This window comes from Artibeus jamaicensis, unplaced genomic scaffold (genome assembly GCF_021234435.1).
Source record: "Artibeus jamaicensis isolate MK-2021 breed Jamaican fruit bat unplaced genomic scaffold, CSHL_Jam_final contig_525, whole genome shotgun sequence".
In the NCBI taxonomy this organism is placed as follows: Eukaryota; Metazoa; Chordata; class Mammalia; order Chiroptera; family Phyllostomidae; genus Artibeus; species Artibeus jamaicensis.
Window position 1 is genome coordinate 9242390 of NW_026521874.1, and position 19638 is coordinate 9262027.

General features: G+C 46.3%; 1 protein-coding gene across 2 annotated transcripts; it reads right to left on the reverse strand.

The window, feature by feature from the left end:
- Window positions 1-444: 444 nt before the first annotated feature.
- WSB2 (WD repeat and SOCS box containing 2) lies at window positions 445-18459 on the reverse strand. 2 transcript variants are annotated; one of them, XM_037156136.2, is made up of 9 exons: window positions 18260-18459; window positions 11795-11963; window positions 7610-7854; window positions 7341-7472; window positions 4893-4993; window positions 3554-3726; window positions 2704-2814; window positions 2479-2586; window positions 445-1871 (listed from the first exon to the last, which is right to left on the reverse strand). In XM_037156136.2, exons 1-9 carry the CDS (start codon window positions 18270-18272, stop codon window positions 1709-1711), a joined length of 1215 nt encoding a protein of 404 aa, XP_037012031.1. In that variant the 5' UTR covers window positions 18273-18459; the 3' UTR covers window positions 445-1708. The 2 variants fall into 2 exon arrangements, with proteins under 2 accessions (XP_037012031.1, XP_037012029.2); XM_037156134.2 differs by lacking the exon at window positions 18260-18459 and adding an exon at window positions 17386-18225.
- Window positions 18460-19638: the final 1179 nt, after the last annotated feature.

Consider the following 19638-nt stretch of genomic DNA (forward strand, 5'->3'; position numbering starts at 1 on the left):
TACATCATGCCTCATAATGGAAATAAAGTAGCTTTCTTGTTGGCTGTGTTACAAGTGATCTTCCTTCCTTAGTTATAAACACTGACTTACTCAACTTGCATCTATATGAAAACCTCCATCACTGATATCACACAATAAAACTCTGAAGACTGTTCTTTGTAAAGGTGTCAAATTCTGACACTATCAGAAAGGAGAAGTTGGTTATTTCCATCATACATGTAGGACTCGCTCCCCAAGGACGCCGGCCAAGTTTGAAGCTAATGGCTAAGCAGGGCCTTAAGGAAGCCTCCCAGAGCACCCCACCCCCACGACTATTCGCTGATTTTTCAAGATAACCACAAAATGAAAAACTTGCCCAATGCATTCCCAGCTGTCCTGTTGTACTCACTTGTTTTAAAGGTGATTTTTTTTTCTTAATGGAAAAAATGAAACGGAGAGCCAAAAGCTTTTTAACTTTTTCCTTCAATGAAAGTTTCTCATCTTGAAAAGAAATGTTTTTCTTCAGCAACAAAGGCAGTAGAGACTCCTACTTTTTCAACACATTTTGTTACACTGGCCTCCATAAAGCACCTATTAAGAAAGCCAAAGGATAAGATGTTGCATTTCTTTTAAAATAATTTAAAATATATTAAAATTTTCCAAAGGCAGATTTTGCTTGAATGAGGTGTCTTGATTAGATAACTATACTTCACTGAAGGAGAACAGTACTTGTAAAGAGCTGTGTTTGTTTACGGATAGAACTGAAACTGGCTCGTTAGTCCAATGAGGTGAAGCAGCAAAGTCAGACCTCATACATGAGAAGATCAGGTGAAGTGATGACACCTCCAATTCTTTACACAATTAAGGAGACATTCTTCACAACTGTTCGACTTAAGTACTATGGTTTTCAGATACCATCAAGAAAAACACAGTTGTACCTTAACATCTGTTGAGAAAATACAAATAAATATGCTAATGAAGGCAAACAACTGACAACTCAGCCATCTGAACAGTCATGCAATTTAGAAATAAATTCTTGTGTATCCTGGCATATAAACATATAAATTTGTCATCTGCACATGCACACCACTGTTAAAAAAAAGAGCCAATTATAGTGTCTGTATCAGTCAGGGGCACAGCCTCTGAGTCATCTGTAATTTAGTGAAGCTAAGTTACTACCTCACACCAGAGACTGCTCCAGGGAAACTGTCCCACTAGTCAGAGGGGAGCTAGAGGAAGAAAGACTTGCCAACAACAAAGCAACTCCAACAGGAGAGAACTTGAAACAGTGCCACTGCTGCATGTGAAACACAGGAACCAGGCAGAAGCCACATGTCCCAGTAGAGGGAGTTTAAACCCTCTGCCACTAGAGAGGGGCTCTCGAGGCTGTTGAGGCCTAGTCAACTCTTCTCACCAAAACATCAATAACTATATTTTGAATCAAAACTACTAGAATGAGTTCAAAATTGTTAGTAAGTGGACTGAAGATTGAAGATAAAGCTCTGTGGCCACGGAAGTGGAATCCTTCCTCCATGTCTGACTTTCATGTGTGGTGGGGAAAAAGATCCATGACTCGTCCACTGGCATCTGGTTTTGCTACATTCTATCTGCAATCCCAAAGGGAAATTCTATTTCAACCCAAGACTAGACGTTTGGCCCATTATTCCAGCTACTCCTTTGCCAGGGAGATTTATCCTGCTACAGAGAAAACAAGATGATGTAGCGTTGCTTAAAAAGTCCTGTACGTGAGGAACTCTTTCATTTTCTTGGGGATTGGCAGTGCTAGCACTTGGTAGGTTGTGAGAAAACTTCGAAGGGCTTTCCGGCATAAGTGCTTCAGTGATGACAGGACCCTAGGAGCTGTCCAGAACTGGACGTGACCATCCCTTGTCCTGAAATAAAACAAACCAATACATTAAGACAGACCTTGGAAATATGTCTTCATTTTGATGGATATTAATGTTTCTACTCTGACTTGCACTAGTAGGAGACTCCAGAGAGGGAAATAATCCTGTAACCCTGACAGTTGAAATAGATGTAAAAGTGGTGGTAATGAATAATTAAGCCTGCTAAGAGGGTTCTAAGAACTCCAAACACCTTTGTTACCAAAGTGCTCTCTGTATCAGTACAGCCCATTCTAAACATACTAAGAGTTCTAAAGTAAGAGGGAAGAATACCACCTACTGAATTATAGATGGTCCCCAAAAGGTGGTCTCTGCCATTAATAGTTTCCATATGAATTCTGCATCATCTTAATGTATGCTTCCTTGCATGCTCATTCCATTAGTTGTCATGAGTTGGAACTCTTTAATTACATTTAGATTAACTGTTAAGAATAAATGATAACCTATATCTGCAGAACAGAATTTTATGTAATCCTGGATTTCCTTAGAGCCTTCCTCGCAGGCAAGAAAATTCTAAATGCTTTCTTTCCTTAAAAAGCTACATGGTATACTCAGCAGAAATTGCTGCCCATCTGTTCAGCTAACAGATACATACCCTGTGGCAATAACTCCACCATGTGGGAAAAATGTGCAGCAAAGACCATTGGTCATAGGAGCAAATGCAATCGGAGTTTTCATTTCTAGAGCCCAGATCCTGAGGAGTCTGGTTGAGAGAGAAAAGTATGTTCGTGCATTAGCAAACCTGGGGCCAGACCCTTAGGGAAATGCTACAATTAATTGGAGGCACCTGCTCTGATGACACGTAAAAGAATCATGTTACCTGTCATCTGCCACAGTGGCAAGGTACAAGCCTTCAGGAGAGAAGCACACAGATCTCAGGGAGCTAATGTGGACATCACTGTCATCCATCGCGGGTTCAAGCTGGCTGTGGCTGAGGAGAAATAGGACAGTGCGCCTGGAGGGATGACCCCCCCTTCACCCTTTATGATCATCCCCAGGCAGGGGGCCAAATACCTGCCTATGAAAAGGCTCCAGACGCATCTTGTACCCCATGGGGAACCCTTGGGGCTTACAGATTAGAGAAGACGACTGGGAAGAAGTACACTTCCTAAGGCTCCAAGTGTCTCGTGGAGTGGGCCAAAGGGCTCCGACACTCCTTGCACTGGTTTCCTTATGCAAAGTAGGTCAGCCCTCACTTAAAGGCCACAGTACAAACGGAAAGTCTTTTTTAGGCTAAGAAACATGATAATTATAGGACTACCTATTATTTGCTTCATAAAACAACAGATATAAAAGAAAAAATACACATTTGTGAGAACATGAAAAGTCATTTTGGGAAAGAGCAGTTTCGATAAGAGGATCATTCTGAACTTGTTACTACAGTTATTAGTAAATGGAAAAAAAGAGTCACTTTCAGGTTTCTGAATGCTGAATCCAAAGAGGTAGTCTCATATGCCAGGAGAGTTGAAGGCTCTTGAGTCTAATTTAAGAACTTAATTGACAGGGAAAACTACAGTATGCCAGACTTAGAATAAGCACTGAATCCATTGTGTCTTTTACCCAAGTTGCCCCCTCTCATGCTCCAGACTCTGAAGAGGACATGTCTAATCCAACACAGGTTTCTCACAGTGACCCCACGAGGAAGTCATAAGCAGGGATTCGGTCCTTACTGGAGTGACCGTAGCCTCTCGCCAGTGTAAGGATCCCACATAATCACGTTGGTATCATAAGAAGCCGTGACAAGCAAAGCAGAGTCAGGCGAGAAGTCACAAGAGACAACACTACTTTCATGGCCCTCTAGCTTCCGGATTAATGTGTAGGACCGCATGCTCCATAGAAACACCTGTGGAAAGTAACAGATGCCTGGTTAGGGGTGGAAACAAAATGCTCAGAAGGCAAATAGTGAGTGAAAGGCAATGCCCACCTCAGGCCCCATGGCCGGATGAAGCCAAGTTCTCCACCCCTTTTCTCTACAGCTCTTCTAAGACATATTACACAGGCTTAAAAAAAAAAAGTAACAGTTCTGAATTCTTGAGGCACCTAACCAATGGACAGACTCAAGGAGTTTACTTTAAGGAAGAATAAACAGGACCAATCACAGCAAGACTGCCAGCTAACACGTATCAGCAGAGACTTCTGAGTTCTGCTTGCAAACATGCAGTTGTGCGAATGAAGACCTACACACAGGGCAATCTTGTCCTTTCATTTAAAACCACACACAGGGGTCAGAAGAGTGAACTCCAGGGCTACCAACAAAGTGGTGGCACTCTGCCATGCCATTTTATGCCCCCGTGTTTACAGGACCATGGAAATCTGCCCACTACTGTACATCTGACATAGCTCATCACTTTAAACCTTTTTGAGAATCATAGAAAATAGAATTTTATTTTCTTTTCTATAAGAAAACTCTCACTTTCACATAGTTCCAAACTTCAAATGAATGATTAACTACCTGGGCTGTACCAAATAGTGAATTCCTTCCCAAGTCAGTCACAGCAAAACAGCTCCATGCAGATACAAAATTCAAACGAAAGTTCCCAAACTGTTCTTTGGTTTCTAATACTTTTTAAAATAACAAAGAGGATTTTAGGACGAAGTTCAACAAGTAGCTGTACATTTTATGATCTGAAATGGAAATCCTAACTAGGTAGACACAAATTATATGGTTCAGAGGAAATCTGGGTCCCTATGTGGGCCGCAACGTTTAAAATGGGAAAAGAAATTTTAAGAGCACCCCTTTATCATTTGTAAAGACAAACAGGACTCTGATAGTGGCAGCAATCTACTTAAACACCTCCTTTTTTGGTTCGTATCAAAGTGTAAATCAAAAGGGAGGTATGCTGGAGGAAGTCATGGCCCACCAGCATGCCTTCTGTTGGGGGTGATTTGCAGGTAGGTTTGGAGGATATCTGGCTTATTTACCCCCCTCACACGCAAGGCTGCTCCAGATCTCCAGGTCTTGCTGGACTAAAGCAATACAGGAAATGGTACCCGATGTATGAGACTTACCGATTTTTCTCCAGCTGCAGAGCAAAGCATGCTGCAGTCCGGAGAGATGGAACAGCAGTAAACCCACTGCAGGTGGCCCGATAACACCTGAATCTGTTTACCTGGCAGAGAACAGGAGCAGACAGTGAGCTGTCTCAAAACCACAAAGCAGGAAGACTGAAAAACTGGTAGTGATGGCCCACCCACCTGGTATATCCACCTAGTTCTCTATCAACTGAGTCCCAACCCCCACTTTTCAAGGCAGAGAAAGAAATATGACAGAACTTGTCATTTTGACACCTGAAATCTATTAATAAAACATTCTGACCCCCAAGGGAAATCACTACCTACTGTTTCACCAAACTTGGCAAGATCATCAGGATAAAGGAAGTATATAGATCAGGTCTGATACATCCCTTTGATAGCAGAGAACTTTTTTTTTCAGGTTCCCCCAACCACCTCAAGTACTTTGAAACATCCTTCCAAATATGAGAGAGTGCTTATCTTCAATTCTCTCTATAATGGTTTCCACAATCGGAAGGATCTCACTCCACACCCTCACCTCCCCACCCCTCATCAGGGTGTCTGTGAGCAATGGTGTGGTTATGAGGGCCACGTCTCTAGAGTCAGCTAACTTGGATATGAACCCTGGCTCTACTCTTCAAATAAGACATAACCCTGGGTCACTCATGTAATCTCTCTGGGTATTAGTTTTTGGAAAAAACAAAATGCCTATCAATGGGGAAATGAGTGAATAAAAGATGCAACAAGTATATCCACCCCATCAATTCAGATGAAATTAAGAATCTAGATTTTCCAAGGAGTAATCTTCAATGAAAGAAAACAAGAAGATTCAGAAAAAATATGAAGACTATGACTCCATTCTTGTGGAACAATGACCCCCAAACCCATAAATGTAAGAGCGTGAACGTCCACATAGATTAGGCAAGTATAAGCAAAATATGGAAATAAATGTGGATGATTCTTAGCATGGGCTATAAGATGACAGGGAGATTATGGAGGAATTCAATGCAAGGGAGAATGAGAAAGACGGTGAAGAAGGGGGGTCGGGGGGGTCGGAGGAGGAATCAAGCCAAAATAAGAGGAAAAGGAAAACATTTTAAAGAACGTATACGGTCATTTATACGCACCTATAAATTTAGGGGTATGTGTGGATAAATATTAATTTTTTAAGTCAGCTATCTTCAGCTATCAAATAGGAACATCGCCCAGGGCCTGGGAACACTATACTCCACTCTCTTTGAAAAGCCCGAATAATTGGTCTAGTCCATCCTGCCCAGTCTCAAGTCACCCTCAGCTTCCCAACCACCAACTGATTTTCAAAGCCACTTCAAGGACCTTCCTCAGAAGGTGGCAAGCTGCTTCCAGACACATATTAAAAGTGGCACTGCCCTTGAACAGCCTGTCCCAGTCAGCAGGGACAGTATGACCACAAGTTCCACAGCAATGGGCAGAAACTATACCAACTTCTCTTAGTGGTTAGACGCCTTCAGACGAGGAAACTACCAGCACCGTCTCCTTAGTTGTTCTAACAAATTATCAGGCCCATTTCTAAGGGGGAAAGAGGTAGCCCCTCTCACAGTTTGGGAAACAGTCATGACTCAGGCAAGAGTACCAGTGCCTCTGCATTATCAGGGATGAGTGTGTCTCTTCATGAACTGCCCACACCACCATTTCCTCCTTCCATCTCCCTCCAGACCCTGCATCCCCACCCATGTTGGGGGGACAAATGGCCTGTAAAAAGTTCCCTTCTCTATGTCATCCTTCCAGTTAAGGATCAATACCAGAGACGTGTGGGATCCTTCACTGGGCCAGTCCCATATCTAATGCTGCTCAAGGCAGAATTCCATAAAAGCTGACCCCCTCTAAGCCAAGAGAACTCTTCTAGACCCACATTCTACTTCAAAAAGAAACTTTATCTCTAATAGTAAGTACCCAACATGGATGACTTATTCTAGGTCAGGGTTCTTCAGCTGGGGAGACTTTACCCTCCACGTGGACACTGGCACTGTCTGGAGACATTTTTGGTTGTCACAACCTAGAGGGTGCTAACTGGCATCTAGAGGGTAGAGGCCAGGGATGACACTCAACCTCCTAGACTGCACAGGACAGCCCATGACAAAGAACTGTCTAGCCCAAAACGTCAATAGTGCCATGGTGAGTGAAGGTATTCTACATCACGTATTTTCAATGGAGAAAATATCTATAGTGACAAAAATTGATTCTATTAGTAAAAAATAATCTTACTTTATTTAAATATACAAAGCATAAATATACATTCATTACCTGATTAGATATAAAGTATTAAAATCTTCAAAGGGTGAGGGGGATTAGGAAAAAATGTCTGAAAAGCTCCTAAAGCAGAACAGAAAAAAAGACTGAGAAATAATACTCTTGATAAAAACGGCATTGGTAAAGAAAGGGACAAGCTTCTCAGGAGTTCCATACCATGTTTATTCAAGTCCCAAATTCGAAGAGTCTTATCCCGAGATGCAGAGACCAAAATCAAACTGCCACTAGGTGTGAAGCTCAGATCTCTCACAACATCTTGGTGGCCGGAAAGATTTAAAAGCAGGAGCCCTGGAGTGAAAACAAGAGCACTCAAGTCAGTGGGTGAGACGGCACTTGGTCTGCCAGTCACAGCTACATACCCCTCAGCTCCTGATAAGAACATGCACACAAGCCTCCAGGACTTGTACCAGCCAGAAATGACCTACCTGTCTGCACCTCCCAAATCTTGATCTGCCCATCGTTGAGTCCTGTAGCAAGGATCAGGCAAGACACGTCTGGTACTTGAGGAGGGTGGCGTGCCCAGGGCTTCCTACTGGGTGGAGAAGGCCACGGGCTAAAGGCCAAACCCCAGACAATCTGCCCACAGTCCAGAGTCTTCTCCTTTGGGCTGCCTCGCCCTTTTGTATCATTTTTGCTGCTTCGGCTTTTGGCTTCAAACCCTTTAGGGATGCTGTGGGAAGTAGAGAGTTCTCAGTGAGTCTGAAATTGTCACCAAGTTAACCAACTTTTCATCCTGGTTATCTTAAGACTTTAAAGTCCAAGAAACAAACTGGCCTTCCATGAATTCTGGTATGATTTTCTTTTTAGAATTCGTGTAACAGAGGCTTCTTGGTCTTGGCTCACTGCATTTAGGAAAACCCTGCAATGGGGTGACCTGCCTGGTGGGATTAACTAGATCACAGATGCTCCAGGGAGCCATAGGCTTCCTCAGAAAGTTTTCTTGGGCTCCAGAGTGTGGAAGGAAAGATGCACTCAGTTTTTTCCCACGAGAAAGAAAGCGCACTGGAGGTGAAACTAGGACAGAACCGAGAGCCTGAATATCCATCTGCAGCTCTCCTGCCTGATGAGAAGAACCCCTTCTCTAGTTAGGAAACTTCTGAAAAGCAAGAAAATAAACCCTTTTCTTGCCAACACACTTTGGTTGGTACACAATGATTTCCCCCTTCACTCACTAAGTTCCAATCTATTAATGAGGCTCTATCACTTACTTCCCTGATGGTATATCCAGCATAGGAACCAACCAGCAGGACAGTCAACAGAGAGAAGGAACCCACAGAACTATTCAGGGGTGCACTGAATAATCTGACCCTCTCATTTACATTCTACTCAAAGTGAAACATAGGCCCAGATAAGCTAAATGAGACACTGTCCCTAAGACACAGACCCTTTCCACCACTCCGTCTTGCAGACAGTCTCTCAAAGACAGGCAGTGCGACAGGATGAGGTTCAGCCAGAAAACCTGCAAGTCTCCTGTCTGGGCTCCACTTTCCCAGTACAAATATGAAGCCACACTTTTCTGGAGGAAAGGAAGACTATAACACTGGAACTCAGTTCCATGGGAAATCCTATACTGAGGAATATATAGCTGGACCTCCTTATGGATTAGTTTTCCTCAAAAGTAAATAAATCATATTTTGCCACTTGTATGGTTGAAATATATTTTAAAAATTGAATCACGTTCACCTGTAAAATTAGAAGGAACTGAAGCAAGTATAACCTCCTTCAGCTCTGAAACTCTATTACTCTAAATAAGAGTTTGGCAAACAGTGCCTAGGCCAGCAGCCTGTTATTATCAATGAAGTTTTAATGGAATGCCACCACGCTCATTTGTTCACTTATTACCTGTAGGTGCTGTGATGCTATAACAACAGAGGTGAGTAGTCTTCACAGAGACCCATGGCTGGCAAAACCAAAAATATCTATTGCCTGAACCTTTAAAGGAAAAAATTGCTGACCTCTGGTCATTTAGGCCAAATGCAGACTGAAATTTTGTTATTGTGACAAAACATCTGGATGTGATAATGAACGTCTTTTGATGGGGCCTGCTCAACCCAACACGGCCCCACACATGTTGCAGAGCTGCCTGGCGCTGGGACAGGGGCCTGAGTTTGCCGTCCAGGGAAGAAGCACATAAAAGGCAGATGACGGGAAAAGGTTTGTAGGACAGCTTGGAACTTGCAAGGTTACATTGTTTTTTAATAAAATCCAAATTTCTGTATTTGAATTAAGAGATATCTTGTAGCTATTTTATTCCAAAGAAATTAAGGCACACTTATACGTTAAATCATTTTAATATCATAATTTAATTTCTCTAGGAAGAGATACTGAAGTCTCCATTTAGGGGTGGAGAGTTAACTTTCCTGCGGTCATGGAATCAGGGGAAGATCTGGCATTACAGCATGAGTCTCGGGCACCCAGCCCACTGCTCAGAAGGCCCAGGCTCCTGAGCTTGTCAGTGAATCAGGGGATAAGCTGGTGGGGGCTTGGGAAGGGATAACTGAAGGGCAAGGGAGATTCATTAGGAGAACTTCACTCAAACTTAAGTTTCTAAAAATATTATTTCTAAAAGTAGGATAATTATTTAGTTAATACCACTTATTTGCTCATTATCAAAAGCACATATGATTTTTAAAAATGTGTAACAATCCTAAGAACATAACTGTCCCAGACTCCCCCTCTTTTCAGTGAACTATAGAAATGATATACCTGAAGGTATAGTCTTCCACCCCTTTTAAAGGACTTTAAAATTTATTTTAAATGATAAAAATAACAAATGTGAAAACATTTTGCAAATAAGGCAATTAACATTAATATGTGAGGACTACATAAAATAAAAACAACAGGTTTTTCTTTTATGCTTAAAAAAATTTTAATATCAGACTTAAGTGTGGATGTGAAGTCCTTTTTATTTAGAGTGGGAATAATGAATGACCTTCACATTATCATTAAAATCACCCTGGAGAGAACTGAAAATCATGATTAAAAAACAAACAGAAGACCCAATCTTTGATAGCTGCAAAAACATGAAAATGCCACAATGTCCTTAACCATTCTCTTATCACTAGATTTGAAGCCACTTCTCATTTTTAACTACTATATAATTAATTTCATGATGACAATCAGTATATGTAAACAGATGACCCCATTTCTGAGATTCCAAATCACTGTAGAATATTTTTAAGGTCTCTGACGCCTACTGCCAAACAGCCTTCCTTCCAGAAAGTGCACAAATCTATACCCCTCAACCCCAGCAGTGTGCAGAGCACCACCCATCACAGCAAACTCTCATCGGCACTGCCTATTATCAGGGCAACAAATTTCAGACTAAACTTATAAAAAAGTTAAATCTAATACGCAATTTATAAGAAATGCCTAAAGCAAAGTGAATGAAACCCTCAAGGGCAGGGCCGTGTTTGATTTATTTAGCATTCTCAGCCTCCCAGCTCAGTTTCAGGCAAGGAAGGTTTGCAACAAATGTTGGCTGAATAGTAGATTTCCTTCCTGGGAGAAGGAAAACAGGCAGAGGCTGGGCCATCTGACTGGGGGCTCACAGCATTCAGACACTGAGACTCATGGACCCAAAGAAAAATATCAGAAACTAAACTGTGGTAGAAAATAGAAAGATAAATACCCAATTTTAAAATGGACAAAGGATCTGAATAGACCATTCTCCAAAGCAGATATACTAAGGGCCAATAAGCACATGAAAAGGTGCTCAACATCAGTAGCCATCAAGGAAATGCAAATCAAAACCATTTGCAATAAGATGCCACTTCACACCAATTAGGATGGCTCTGCTATAATCAAAAACACTGACAATAACAAGTGTTGATGAGGGTGTGAAGAATTTGAAAAACTCACACATTGCTGGTGGGATTGTAAAATGGTACAGCCACTTTGGAAAATCTGATAGCTCCTCAGAAAGTGAAATACAGAAAACATGAAATCATATGTACAAACAAAAACTGTATATAAATGTTCAAAGCAGCATTATTCATAACAGCCAAAGGTGAAAACCCAAATGTCCACCAACTGATAAATGTGTAGACAAAATGTGGTATCTCCATACCATGGAATATATTTGGCAAAAAAAGGAAATAAAGTATCGATACAGGCATCAACACAGATAACTGGGAAAACATGTTAAATGAACAAGCCAAAGACCACATATTATATGATTTATTATGAAATGTTCAGAATAGGCAAATCTTTAACGACAGAAAATAGTTTGGTGGCTGTTCAGGTCTGGAGAATAGAGGGGTTTGTAGGGCACCAGCTTAGGGATGTGGGGTATCTTTCGTGGATAATGGAAATGTTCTAAGATTAATCATGGTGACAGATGCACTTTCAATGGGCAAATTGTATGGTGTGTAAATTATATCTCAATAAATCTACTTTTAAAAACTTGGGGCTAACAATCTCAATAGATTTTTCACACGTACAGTGTGTAAGGCTCTAGAAACCCCAACGATCAATTTCTGAACTGTTCTGCCATCTTTCCCCTCCTGTTCTTGGGCAAGAAGACCCCAAAGAATAGAAGCAATCTGGGCAAGTGCTCATTTTCCTCATCACGAGGACTCCCTTGTTCCTTTGGGTTCCAGAGTACTTACAACTGCTCCTCCAGCGGCCAGGGGATCAGCTTGACAATGCAGTGTCCTTGAGACCAAGCAAACCAGGAGCCATCTGGGGAGAAGGCGACACTCCAGGTTTCACAGCTCGACTTCCAATCAAACTGGTGGGGGCGCCCGGGCTTGAGTTCAGCCAGCAGCAGTGGTTCCTCTGGGACATGAGACATCATGCTTCAAACAAGCACCCTCAGTTCCCTCTCCACCTCCCTGACTTAGACACAGGAAAGCCACTGTCTCCCCACGGCAAAGTGTGACACTATGGATTCTGGGAGGGAATGGTCATTTAAGTGACCTGAGGCAATAAAAGTAGCCACAGGCCACATTTCACCCTGGTTAGTCAGTTCTGGCACTCCCCTCTATTGGTTAACCATGACTCAGAGTAACCTTTGGAAGGGTAAAGCCAGTAAATGGAGGCCTCATTTTCCTATGAATGCCTGAAGGGGAAGAAAAGAGAGAGGACAAGATCAGGACCAGACCAGCAAGGATGTGTTAGATGGTACAGATTAGGAGGCTTTCAAATGTATTTAAATTTTCCTCAAAACAACCTGCTACTGGGAAACAGGTTTCAAAAAAAATAAGGGGGTATTACCTGAAACTCACACTCCCCATCAACGCCCCATCATCGAGTCTAAAATAATAATGTTCAGAACTTGCCCTGTTTCCTCTCACCGAGACCTCTTAATATGGCCTCCCACTTCCATCTCCCCTGAGTTCTCATTTAAACCTTCAACCCATCTTGCTCAGATGTTTTACAAGACTCCTGCCCCCAGGTATCCACCCCCCCCCCCCCCCGCCCCTGGCTAAAACACACACCGCATGTCCCCCCACTTCTTTCAAACCTGCACCACCTGCCTACACAAAGGCAGCTGAGCCTGGGCTTCCACCTCACACCATGGGCTCCCGCAGTCATTACAGCTCCCTGAACACTGCACTCTGGCCACACAAGAGTCAGCCCGGAATAGCTCCTTCTCATTCACACCTGGACTCATTTTCTGCCTATGAGAATCCCATCTGGATTAGCAACTGAAAAGTGTACCCTGATCTCACACAATCAGAGTGGAAATAAGTCCCACCCTGCTTATTTCATTCTCTCCTGTAGCAACCCATTTCCCTCTGCTGCCTCCCCCCCAACCCTGCACCAGAATGTAAACACCCTCGTTCAAAATCACCAAGAGGACTTAGTGTTTGTATCTGTTGGGCCTAACACAGCACCTAGTGAAGAGTAGCTGCTGGATTGATGCTTCTTCATCCACCAAAGGGCAGCTCCCTGGTTAAATTCTCTACTCCAATGAAGGTTCTCAATGGCTGATGAAGCCCCTAAGTTAAAAGGCCTTTAGAATTAATTTTTTGACCACTATGACTGTGATACATACTAATATAAAAACTGGCTTCCATCCTCAATGAGGTCATCACTTCCTGATGCGTATGTTCCACTTTAATAGTTTGACCCTTTTATAGCTGTTACCAGATAGATACTAATTTAAACAGTCCATATTACATATATTTTGTCCTCAAAGATGAGGACACATCTTTGAGTCTTCTCACATTAAAAAAAATTATTTGCTGATTTTAGAGGGAGAAAGGAGGAAAGAGAAAAAAAACATTGATTTGTTGTTCTACTTACTTATACATTCACTGGTTGCTTCTTGTATGTACTCTGACCAAGGATCGAACCTACAACCTTGGTGTATTGAGGACAATCCTCTAACCAACTGAGCTACCCGGCCAGGGCTATCTTCTCACACTGTAACCTCTTAGAAATCGGGATGTGTCTTACATGTGATGACTTTCATAGTTAAACAGGCAGTACTACTTTTTTCTCAGTGATACATATGGCATATATGAGGCATATCTTGGATTCAATAAACAGATGGTAAAGATGCATATAGATGTGCATATATGTATATAATATTTATATATGTACATATAATATTTTCTGGTATATGCACTGTGGGAAAATACATGAGTATACCTTGTTTTATAAAATAAGTGTGTTGCTGAAAATGCTGCCTTTAAAAGGAATTTTTATAAATTATATCAAGCCTTTGGTGGCTTTGCTATTTAAGGAAGTTTCCTTTATATTCATCCCCTGATTCCCTACTTGCAAATCTAGGTTTTAAAATATTAGGTCTAGCCCTGGCCAGGTTACTCAGTCAGTCAGACCATCAACCTGATACACCAAGGTCAGGGCACATACCAGAATCAACCAATGAATGCATGAATTAGTGGAACAACAAATTGATGCTCCCCTCTCTCAAATCAATAAAAAATTTAAAAACACATAGGTCTAAACTGGCATTTGTATAGGCCCCAGTAATTCCTCCTAGAAATGTGTTTGCACATGTGATCCTTTCATTTACATTATTATTTGTCGAAGTATATTCCTCTGCATATGAATATTTGCATGGTAAGAATATTTTACTTTATATGTTAAATCCAAAACAGGTCTCCTAATGTTATGCAGCAATCCTGCAACAGTTTCTTCATTCTTGTTATTTCTAGATATTTTCTTATGGTGATACAGCTCTAATCTGTAGCCCAGTGGTTCTCCACTGGGGGTAATTTTGCCCCCTGGGGATACATGGCACTGTCTAGAGACATGTTTGCTGTCATAACTAGGGTGTTCCTACTGGTATCTAATGGGTGGAGGCCAGGATGCTGCAAACATCCTACAGTGCACAGGTCAGCCCCCACATGAAGAATTTTCTGGCCCAAAATGTTAGTAGTGCTGAGGCTGAGGATTGGAATGTGGACGATATTAAATAACACAGACTGATCTGGAGGTACATTTTCATCAGTTGACACAGATGAAAATTTCTTCATTATGTCCTGGCAATATTTACCCTTGGTTCACTTCCTCTGCAACATACACACTATCCATCCATCCTTGGGACACCATGGAGCCTCCACCCAACATGAAAAGGGGGCATCCTTGATTTCTCTTTTCTTAACCCCCTAATCCAAATCCACTAGTAAATTCTATCAAATGTTTCCAAAAGACCTGGCAAACCTAACTTCCTTTAATCTCCATGGCTACCATTCTTTCTAATCTATGCAACACCATCTCTCACTAAGCAGCCTTCTAACTGCTCTTCTAGCTCCGGCTCTAGCCCTTACCATCCCTTCTCCTCACCCCTCAAAGGAATGAGTTTCAATCACTCCTAAAATAGAAAACCAAACTCCTCACCCTGAGCTCAAAGTCCTGCCGAAATTGGCCCCTGCCTTATCTCTCTCTTCCCCTGCTCTAGAACACTAGCCTTCTCTCAGCTCTTGTCTGAGTTCAATTAGTTCCAATCTCAGGGCTTTTGCACCAACTATTCTCATCCCCAGGAATGTCCCTCAATGGCTGGTACATTATCTTCATTCAGGTCTCAGCTTAAATGAAAACTCCTTAGAGAGCCCCTTGTTGACACCCAAGCCAATCTTCACAACTCCTCACTTTATTTTCTTTACAGCATAATCACTAATTTGATCATTCACTATCTTCCCCAACTAGGATGTCGGCTCCATGGGAGCAGGGACCTTGTATGTTTATCCTCAGTTCCTAGCAGAGTTCCTGGCAGAGAGCAGGCAGGCAGTAAATATTTGTTGAGTAAATATACATGGTATACCTCTTCTATTCTAAGTGAAACAAAGCCCCTTAAACTATTATGACGCCCATGTGGAACATTTCACATGAAATACTTCTTAAACAGGAGCCATACCCAGATTTCACACTCTATTTCTGTGATTTGGGTATTTAATCTCTTGCTATTTCAGGCTCAGGAATCCAGGAGCTAAAAGAAGAAAGAACCCAGCGACTCCTGTCTCTTCTTCATTTCTAGAACCAAGGAAATTCTGAAGGGGAGTCTGGGCCCCAACTAAACTTGGCTGCTGGAAGACAAAGCCATAATTAGTGCAGGGCTTAAAAAAACAGCCAACAGGATCTGACTTCCTCTGGGATTGTACCTGCCATGGCCCTTCTTGGTGAAAAACATTGGGGTTTTCTAATTACACACCGGACGTGCATGGACACACAGGCTGAATGGAAAGATGTTTATCATGGGTCTCTCCTGGGAAAGGAGATGTGCCCTAACACAGAAATGAAAGCTCTAACTCCAGCTGGCAGGAAGCAAGGTGGTGTGTCCTGTCTCCGGATCATTACATTAGATGTTCCACCTGCCTGGAAAACTCTGCCTGCCAGTCCCCAGATCTTTGCTGTTGTCACCTTCCCAGGACAGTTCCTGTCCTCATTATCTGAAGTGGCCTAGTACTGTCCTGACCAGTGTGGCCCAGTTGGTGGGGTGTCATCCTGGGAAGTGAAAGGCTGCTGGTTCAATTCCCATCCAGAGCACACACCTGGATTTCGAGTTAGGTCCCAGGCTGGGGCGTGTGCAGGGAGCAACCAATCTGTTTTTCATCCTCTCTTTCTCCCTCCCTCGCTCGCTCTAAAAATAAGTAATATATTTAAAAATAAAAAAAGTAAAGCAGACCAGTCACCTTCCTCTCATTCCATTCAATTTTCTTTGTAATTGTCACTCATCTATCTTTTCTTGACTGCACCTGTTATCTTTATGTATTTATTGTCCATCTCTTCCCCACTGCAACCCCAAACCTGCCTATACTATCTGTTCACTGCTCTTGGGCTATGCTGTCCAGTACAGTGACCACCAGCCACCTAAAATGTGGCGAGTCCAAGTTACGAACGATTGTGTACATAATACACTTTGTATCTTGAAACTTAATGCCAAAAAAATCTAAAATATATTGGTAATCATGATTACATTGAAATGGTAGTTCAGACATTGGACCGACAAAGATATAGTTATAAAATAAATTTCACCAGTACCATGTTTTTAATGCAATTACTAGAACATCTTAAATTATATACGTGGCTTGCATTACATTTCTAATGGCCAGCACTGGCCTAGAGAATGCTGCACATGGCAGATCATCAGTGAATATTTGTTGAATGAATAAACGAAAGCTAAGCAATGCTCTGAAATATCTCCTGTTGTCCATTGTAATCCTGTTACAATAGGCTGTATTCAGTTTTAAAAGAATGTAAAACTCTTAGGCTTTTTTTTTTTTTTTTTTAAACAGTAGCTTGGCAGCTCTCAACAGCTCTGCCCACACCGCAAAACACGGCTGTCAGTGGTCAGGAAAGACCCAGGACTGGGAACGGATTCCTGCTGAAAGGGCGGCTGGCTGCAGACTGTCTCCAGCCTGCGCGACGAGGAGTCGGTGAAATGACAGCGGAAGCTGGAAAAAGACTCCCGGCAGATTCGCGCGAACAGGGAGGGCCCTTTGCAAAGAGTCTCCGGGGGCACAGCCGCTGCAAAGCAGGCCCTTATCTAAATGGGAAGGCGGAGAGAGTGGCCTCCACACCTTCCACTGACGATGCCTGACTCCGGGAACAAAGAAATGTCACTTCCCAAATTAAAACCTCACACCACCCCAGGGAGCACCCTGGGGTTGCAGCCCCCGCCCGCCACCCCGCCCAGTCCAGGGAGCAGGGACCCGCTCAGCGACCAGAGCCCCGCAGACCCGGCGCAGCCTGAACTCGGGGAACGAGACTGGGCTCGAGAACACACCTGGGCCAGGCCGCGACCCCTCCTGCTGGCCGAGACCCCGGAGAAGCCGCCTCTGCGCGGGGAGGGCCCCCGAGCCCATCCCAAACACACCCCGCGATGTCCCGCAACTGGGGTTTCGGGGCAAGGCGGTGGGAAGGGAGAACGAGCGGCGTGTGTCCAGCTTCCTGCCTCTGCGTGACAAGGTCGCGCTGCCCACGGAGACCGCCACGTGGGGCCCGAGGCCCCCCGACCGCCACGCCGTCTCCTGCTGACAGCTGCGAGCCAACGAGGGCAGAGGCAGGTGTGCACCGGGCCCCCCGCGCCCGTCGCCCGGGACCGCCCCCCCTGCCCCCGCGCTTCGGACTCTGCTGGGGGCGGCCCCGAACGCCGGGCTCTCGCACCCGCGGGCGTCCGCCACGGCCACGCGGGCTGGGGAAGCTCCCGCCGCGCGCCGAGGCAAGAACGACCCTCGTCCGCCGTCCGCCGTGCAGACGCGGCGCTGACGCCGGGGCCACCACGGCCGCCGCTCGGAAGGGGCTCGGCGACTCCCGCCCAGACCTGCGGGCGCGCCGCCCGGCGCCTGGGCACCCGCCGCTCCGGGCGTCACCCCTGCAGGCTGGGCGCCCCCCACTCTCCCGGGCGGTGGGGGGCCCCTCCGCGCAGAGGCCCGCTCTCCCCGGGTCCCGCCGGCGGCTGGGGGCGCAGAGGCGGCCGCTGACAGCGAAAGTGAAACAAAGCTGGGCGCCGGGCGCGCACCCCGCCGTCTGCCCGAGCGGGCGGCCCGGGCCGGGCGCCCCCGCCGCGTCCTCCCTCCGCGGCCGAGCCCGCCCCGCGCCGCCGGGAGACCGGGCCTGGCGGCGCCGGGCGGGAACCGGCGCGCCCCCGCCCCACTCACCTCCGGCCTCCATGGAGGACGCGCGCGGCCCCGCGGCAGGCGGCGGGCGCCTCAGCCCCCAGGGCCGTCGGCCCTCATTCCGTTCCCGCGCCGGCTCGCCTCCCGGCCGCCGCCCCGGTCGCGGCCCCGACCAGCCCGCGGCCACCCGGAGAGGCCATCAGCTGCTTCCCGTCACATGGCGGCGGGCGCGGGCGTGGACGCGCGGGGGGCGGGGCGAGCAGGGCTGAGGAAAACCGGGGCTGGGGGGCAGCGGGGCTGAGGGAGACCTGGACTTGGGGGGGGAGAAGGGCTGAGGGAGACCGAAGCTGGGGAGCAGCGGGGCTGAGGGAGACCTGGACTTGGGGGGGCAGAAGGGCTGAGAGAGACCTGGACTTGGGGGGGAGAAGGGCTGAGGAAAAGGGGGGCTGGGGGGCAGGGGCTGGGGAGCTGGGGGGCAGAAGGGCTGGGAAACCGGGGCTGGGGGCAGCGGGGCTGAGGGAGACCTGGACTTGGGGGGGAAAGCCGGGGAGCGCGGCTGAGGGACTCTGGGGGGCAGAAGGGCTAGACTTGGGGGGGAGAAGGGCTGAGGAAAAGGGGGGCTGGGGGGCAGCGGGGCTGAGGGAGACCTGGACTTGGGGGGGCAGAAGGGCTGAGGAAAACCGGGGCTGGGGAGCAGCGGGGCTGAAGGGAAAACGTGGAGGGGGCCCAGGTGAAAGCCAGCCCGGTGAAGACGGGGCGGGGGCGGGATGGGAGAGGCCGAGGGGTGAAAACCGGAGAGGGACGAGAAGCCGGGTCGCGGAAGACGCGGGCCGGGCAGTCACAGGGGGAGGGGGAGGGGCAAAAAGGCGGGCGAGCGGCCAGGGGCAGGGCTGGGGGAAAACGGGGGGCGTCGGGGCAGGGTGGTAACCGGAGGGGCGACCACGTGGGGAGTGGCCCCATAAAAAGGAGAATGGGGAGACGGAAAGCGAGAGGGGGCGGGGCAGGGCGAGGTCCGGAGCGGCCGAGCCGGAGCGTGTGGAAGGGCTCAGCGACGAGGAGGGAGAACCGAGTGGGAGCGGGGCCTGAGGAGACCCGGGCTGGGCGTCAGAGAAGGGGGAGCAGGGAAGAGAAAAGCGCGTGGGCAAATGGAGCGTGCGTGGCGGCGGCCAGCCGTTGGGAAGGGGGCATGGACAAATGGAAGGGAACCGACAGCGCACGAGCTGGGGGGCGGGGGGGGGGTGTGACCTGCAGGGGGTGAGGGGCGGCTCGGCGACGGGAGGGAGCGGAAGTGAGCGCGGAGGGAAACGGGGGCTTGGCGAGTGCGCCGGGGCCCTAGGTCCGACTGGACCAGGGGGAACAGGTTAAGGTAGGAAACGTGCGTTTGCTTGGAAAGGAAGTGCATCGAAAGTGGGACGGCGTTG